Source organism: Aplysia californica, unplaced genomic scaffold, assembly GCF_000002075.1.
Source record: "Aplysia californica isolate F4 #8 unplaced genomic scaffold, AplCal3.0 scaffold00348, whole genome shotgun sequence".
Lineage (NCBI taxonomy): Eukaryota > Metazoa > Mollusca > Gastropoda > Aplysiida > Aplysiidae > Aplysia > Aplysia californica.
Genome location: NW_004797618.1, coordinates 96492 through 102683, shown reverse-complemented (window position 1 = coordinate 102683; position 6192 = coordinate 96492). Strand labels below are relative to the sequence as shown.

General features: G+C 36.5%; 1 protein-coding gene across 1 annotated transcript in view; it reads left to right on the top strand.

Moving 5' to 3' along the window:
- Positions 1 to 6192, top strand: part of LOC101846011 (girdin) — a gene marked incomplete in the record, with an annotated part of 124263 nt that overhangs the window by 84977 nt on the left and 33094 nt on the right. Inside the window, 7 exon segments of the mRNA XM_005102914.3 lie at positions 524 to 595; positions 1449 to 1535; positions 1998 to 2144; positions 2739 to 2874; positions 3889 to 4067; positions 4901 to 5020; positions 5851 to 5955. Of these exon segments, the coding sequence (XP_005102971.3) occupies positions 524 to 595; positions 1449 to 1535; positions 1998 to 2144; positions 2739 to 2874; positions 3889 to 4067; positions 4901 to 5020; positions 5851 to 5955 (846 nt within the window).

Here is a 6192-nt window from a genome sequence, read left to right as displayed (position 1 = left end):
CTACACACACACACGCACGCACGCACGCACGCACACATACACACTCACACACACACACACAAACACACACACACACACACACACACAAAATAAAGCCTTAAACCAGTTTATTTCCTTCTGTTCACGTACTTTGTGCAGTAATGATTATCTGTTGAAATGTCCTACACAAACTGAAATGTTCTTTATCAAACAATTTCCATTGACATGAAATCAATAGCTTATTTCTTTCGCCCTCTCTATTCTCTCTGCATGGACATAATTTTGCTTGAGAAAGTTGTCAGGCAGACATTTGTGCTTGTATATTTAAAAAGGGGAATTAGTATTGACTTGTTTGAAGAACTTTTAGAATATGTGTGTTTGTGCGTGGGCGCGCGTGTGTGTGTATGTGCGTGTGTGTGTGTCTAGGGGATGGGGGGAGGGTGAATGTTTCTTTGCTTTGAATTTGAAAGTAGTTTATGATATCTGAATGTTCTCCAAAATGACGACGGTATGAGAAATGGCTACATTTTTTTTCCTGTTTCAGAATGCATCATTGTTGCAAGAAGCCAGAACAACCAGATCTTTGAAAGATGAACTAGACATACTCAAAGAAAAGGTAAGTCTACCCTTGTTGGCATTTTTCAATCATTCATATATAGTAGCCTTGAAAAATGTATATGTGAGAATTACTTACAAAATGAGTTACTTCTCGCAATTCCGGGTTGGAAATATGGGCCAAAAATCAACGCAAAGAAGATTCAAATGTGTAGATGTTTAACCGATGTCATTTTTAAGTCTAACAATCTATCATTTCATTTTATGAATGTGACTTTTATATAAATGTTCTTTGGGCTAAAATCCTAGAAATGACTTGTTTTGTCAGCACTCTTCACATGTGTGTTTATATACCCTCATAACAGATTGGCATAGCTTCATGGCAATGGAGACTAAGTATTGAAATGAATATTTGGTAGGGAAGATTGTTTCAATTAGAATGTTGGCTTTACAAGTATACAAGTGCGAGTGTTAATGATTACATATTTGTGACATATGAGAGAACTGGGAGTAGAGTGGTACAGAATGTTGTGGAGATAATATGTTTGAATGTTTTCCACAACATAAGTACGCTACATGTTGCAAAAAACAAAAATTATTACTTTCAAGGAAAATGGGGCACAAGTGTCAAGCGTGCCAGAAAACCTTTGGCCCCCCAATGCCATATTTCACAATTTTTGTTAATGGACATGCAATACTAGACATAATGCAAAGAAGAGCGTCCCAAAGCAATCCATTCCAATAGAAGTAAAATTTGACTTAATCTCAGACTTGCACGGATTGTAACTACTGCCATCAGTGTGTCCATTGTTTTTGTTACCGGTATTTCATTGTGAAAATGTTACCTTGCTTTTGAGTGGTTCTTAAAATGTTTTTTTTTACAAATGTTTTTATTTGTGGGTGTCTTTTGCCAGTCTTCAAAAGTGGACATGTACGAAAAGGAAATTCTAAAGTACAAAGAGAGACTGAATGAATTGGAGTTTTACAAAGCTCGCACAGAGGTAAGAGGTTGCTCACATAAGTCAGTACTTTTTTTCCTACGATATTTAATCTTTAAAAAATTAAAGATAAATTCTCTCTAGTTCTAGAAACTGAAGTATGGTTTTAGTGTTTTTGTCAAAGTATAGGGCCTTTCAAGAGCAATATCATCATTATTACATTAAGTGTGAAGAAGTTAGAAACAGTTGTTTACAGTAAGACAATGTTTTAGCAGTGAGACTTTTTTTCATTTGTTACTGTTGACAACTGAAAAATTCCCTTGAAATTTCATCATTTTGTCAGTTCACTTAACTTGAATTTGAAACTTGAAAAGTAATCATTTTCTCCTCCAAATTTTGCTCACTTATTTCCCTACACCTTTACTTCTGGATGATGGCTGAGTTGTTTATTTTTTCTCTGCTCGCCTCATAATTTGTACTTGTGTATTACGGTTATACTGACTAGATTATATTTTGTCTTTTCAGGAGCTGAAGGAAGACAATTCTATCCTTGAGGAAACCAAAGCAATGCTGGAAGATCAGCTGACTAACAGTCGAAAGAGGATAGAGACAGTTGTGGAGCTGGAAACAGAATTGGGGAAATATCGGCAGCAGATAGAAGAGTACACAAGGGTCAGTACAGAACTAGTTAAACTTGTCTACGCCAGGCTTCTTTTATTTGTTCTCCTGTGTGGAATTTACTAATACTTTTGAAAACATTAATGAGCCTTGCCAGTCTTGACACACTATACGTTCCAGTCTAGTATCTTCAGTCATTTTTCAGTATTGTGGAATTGAAATAAAATGTCAGTTTCCAAATTTTCTAAGCCTATGTAACAGAAGTGATTTCATTGTGAGTTTGGGTAGTGCAAATAAAAAACTAGTCTTTTTAATTTTACAACCTAACAGAAGTACAGTATTTGACATTCGAGAGATTTGTGTTCATCTTTATTTATGTGATAATAAGTACGTATAACTGTTTGCTTCGACGTAACATGATAAACATATTAACATACGGTAAGACGTGATAACATTTGATTAATTTTTACCAAGAAAAATTTGCTACGACATAGTAAATACATACTTGCACATTTACATGCCAACACACATACATTTAAAAGCACACGTGCACACACACAAATAACACCCATCTCTTATTTATGGCATTGTTCTATTGTATAATAGAATGATTTTTTATTATGTGCTTGCTTTATGTCCCATCTTCAGGAGCGCAACTCTGATCGAGAAAAGATTGATTATTTAACAAGTGAGAATGCCAGGCTGGAGTTTGAGAAAAAGTCCAGCATGAATGAGAGTGCTAGTTTAGAGACGGAACTATCTGCTGCACGGTCACGGATTGGAAGTGAGTTAGTCGACTGGTCTTTTCTTTTGTGTTGAACTTTGTTGCTGTTTTATGCCAAGGAATGCTTCCTCATCAACCAGGCCTATTATTAATAATGATTACATTTATATTTTGCACATCCAGGCTCTGCAGCATGCTCTATGCGCTTTACAAGCATTGTTACCCCAGCATACCTGAGAACACGACTCAGAAACATTCTCAGCTTCTCGGGCAGTATACAGTGCAAGCAGCTGATTTTGTGCTCAAACTCAAACTGACAAGATCTTTCATTCTCTATAGCTGGATACCCATTCTCACCAGGGTAAAGTGAGGAAAATCCATGTTAAATGCCTAAACCAATGACACAATGTCTTACCCCTAATGGCATTGAACCCAAACACCTTACAGTTGAATCCTAGAGCCTTATCATACATGGCAACTTTGTTAAGAGTGCAGTTTCGTTTCACATCACACTGTACGTGAATGATTTTGCTTTTGTTATTTTGAGGAAATAAGGCCGGTCAATAAAATGTTGAATTTCCTGCTGAATTTGTTAAATTGATTTAAAAGAATTCTTGTTCATCCTCTTTGCTTGATCTGTGAATCTTTTGCTGTCTGAGTTGTACTGTGTATTCATATTGGCTGGTCTAATTGTGAAAGGGACTGTCATAAGTCTCAAATTTAAACTGTAATGGCAAATGACATTGATACAGGCATTTACTTTTGTTTTTGACCTTTTGCTCTGGTTTTTATTCAAGTCTTTTCTTTGTTTTAGTGGTATCATGATTTATATCTATCGTTCTTGTTCTTTCATTCAAACAGATAGTAAGACAATATTTGAACTTTCTAAGACTAGTTACAATTAAGACTTGTTAAATTGTGTGAGAATAGTTTAATACAAAGGGGAATCTTTGAATCTTTGCTTTGCTAAGTTGGTATTTAACAACATGAAATTTATTTTTCGTCTACATCAGATTAAGTACTCCAGTGAATTAATTCAGTTGATTTCAAAGCGTGTCATTTGCATGTTTTCAGATATGGGCGGCTCATTATCTGAGCAACTTTCTGAGACGTCACATGCACGAGTCTTGCGGCTAGAACTGGAGAATCAGCGCCTGTCTGCCAAATTAGCAGAGATGAAGGAGTCTGCCCTCATACAGAGTGCAGAAATCAGTCTAGAGCTGGAGAAAGAGAACCAGAGGCTAGCCAAGAGAGTATGTTTTTCACGATTTTGAGTTGTGCTAGTTTTTAAAATATTTTTTTTATCAGTAGCTTCAGTGTCTGTAGTGTAAGGCTCTTTGCTGTTGCATGCAGAGAATGTGAGTTACGTGCAGAGAATGTGAGTTACGTGCAGAGAATGTGAGTTAGATACCAGATAGGGGAAGTTCTTCTATTAAACATCCCTGTCTGTCTGCTGTGACGTTGTATCCCACTACCCCATTTGGCCCTTACAGGTAGGGTCAAAGATTCCTTCCTCCTAAAAAATCTCAGTTGTGTCTATGGACACATTAAATGCTTATATTTATAATGGTGGGTATCATTTGCTTTCCTGTGTTTTTCTCATTTGTCATTGCATTTGTTTCTGTGTTGTACCTTAAACCATTTATCTTGTTTGCTACAAGTAAGCCTGTTAAATTTTCAACTTTTTTTTTTACATGGATCAGGGGTGATAGGCAGGTGCTCTGGTGTGGTTTGCTCCTTCTTTCCTATCCAACATCTATCATGCTTATCTCTATTTTCTTTGTATGTTACTGTCTATTAACACCTCTAACCTTTGGCACTTTCATGGCCTATTTGTGTTGCAAGTGCCGTAAAGCTCTTACTAAAACTTTAAAAAAAACTTAAGCAATAACTTTTCCCCATGAAAATCCACCAACATTAGATGCTGCAGAATATTTTTTGTTCATGTACTGCTTGATAGTTGATGTCTTACTTTCATATTGTTAGTGCCACGTGTTTGTGGTTGCAACTTTTCAGGTAAAAGTAGCCAAAGGATATCATTCCAGTGGCATATACCCTTGGTTAATGCTGGCTTTTCCTTGTGCAGGTTGAGAAACTCCAGTCGAGTGCATGTGAAGCATCTGAGCAAGTCATTCAGATGGAGAGTGATTTCGCTTCTGTAAAAGAGGAGAAAGAGAGACTAACAAATGCTCTTGATGCTGTGAAGGTAAAGCAAAAGTTTGGTTGGGTTTGGGTTTGTTTTGTTTTTTTTGTTGCTTTTTAAAAATATTTTTTCAATGTCTCTGCTTTTTGCAGGTTTATGTCAATGAATAATTTAAATTAATATTCCACGAGGCTCTCGAGGTCATTTTGAAGGGGGAGTGTCTTGTTGTGTTTGTCGTTTTGTACGTTGCAAATGGAAATGTAGTTTAGAAATGAACATTCTGAGCTGATATTTTAGTGTCTTTAAGATTCTTAATGTACTGCAGCTAATGAGGCAAATATTTTGTTGCTTTTTGGAGTTAAAAGTGGCTGAGTTCTCAGTACATGCGTCCTCATGTCATATGTTTTGAGTTGAATATTCTCCCACCTTGAGCAATTAAATTGAAGTACAGTTATAGATTGCTGATTATGGTCAGTCTCTCAGAAATAATTGCAAAATTAATTGATTCTATTTTATAATACCTGTCATTTTATATTTAGTACGAGTACTTTCCTGTTGGGTGTGATGTGAGTTTAATGCTCCATTCAGTACTGCCAGGATGTTTCAGGAATGTTGTTTTTCCAGGGGGGGGTAATCGTTATTTGCGTTATTTTCATTAAAAAGAACAATCACTTTTAATGGTGGTGTTTGTTTTCTGTTCAATCTCATATTTTAGCTGCGTCAATTAATTGCTGTCATTTTGTTTGTGCTATGTAACTTTGTAGTTTTTAAAATTATTTTCACAAAATCTCAGTGGCATCCCTGCTATTTACTTTAGGACAAAGAAAAAGTATTTATGTTGGAATTCTATTTGTCTGAAGTCTGGATTTGAAGTCTTGAGTTACTCCCAACAGGAAAATTCTGAGCGACAAGTGCGGGAACTGGAGAGAGAGAACGAGCAGCTGTCTCAGGCCTTGGACAACATCCGAGAGCGGAGTGAGAAGACCAGCGACGTCAGGGTAGGCAGCTCTGTTCTCGTTTCACTCTACGGATGACTTAAGCATGTGCTGTAGCGATAGTCTGCATGTTTCCAGAATTCTGGAAGTCATGAATGCACTGAGCTTCTAGGGATTCATTTTTCTCTTTTAGTTTTAGTGGTTTTACGGCGCTCGCAACTGCATAAGGTCATATGAACGCCAGAAGATTAGAGGTGTTACAAGAGAGTAACAAACATAAAAAAGAAGAAGGGGAGATAA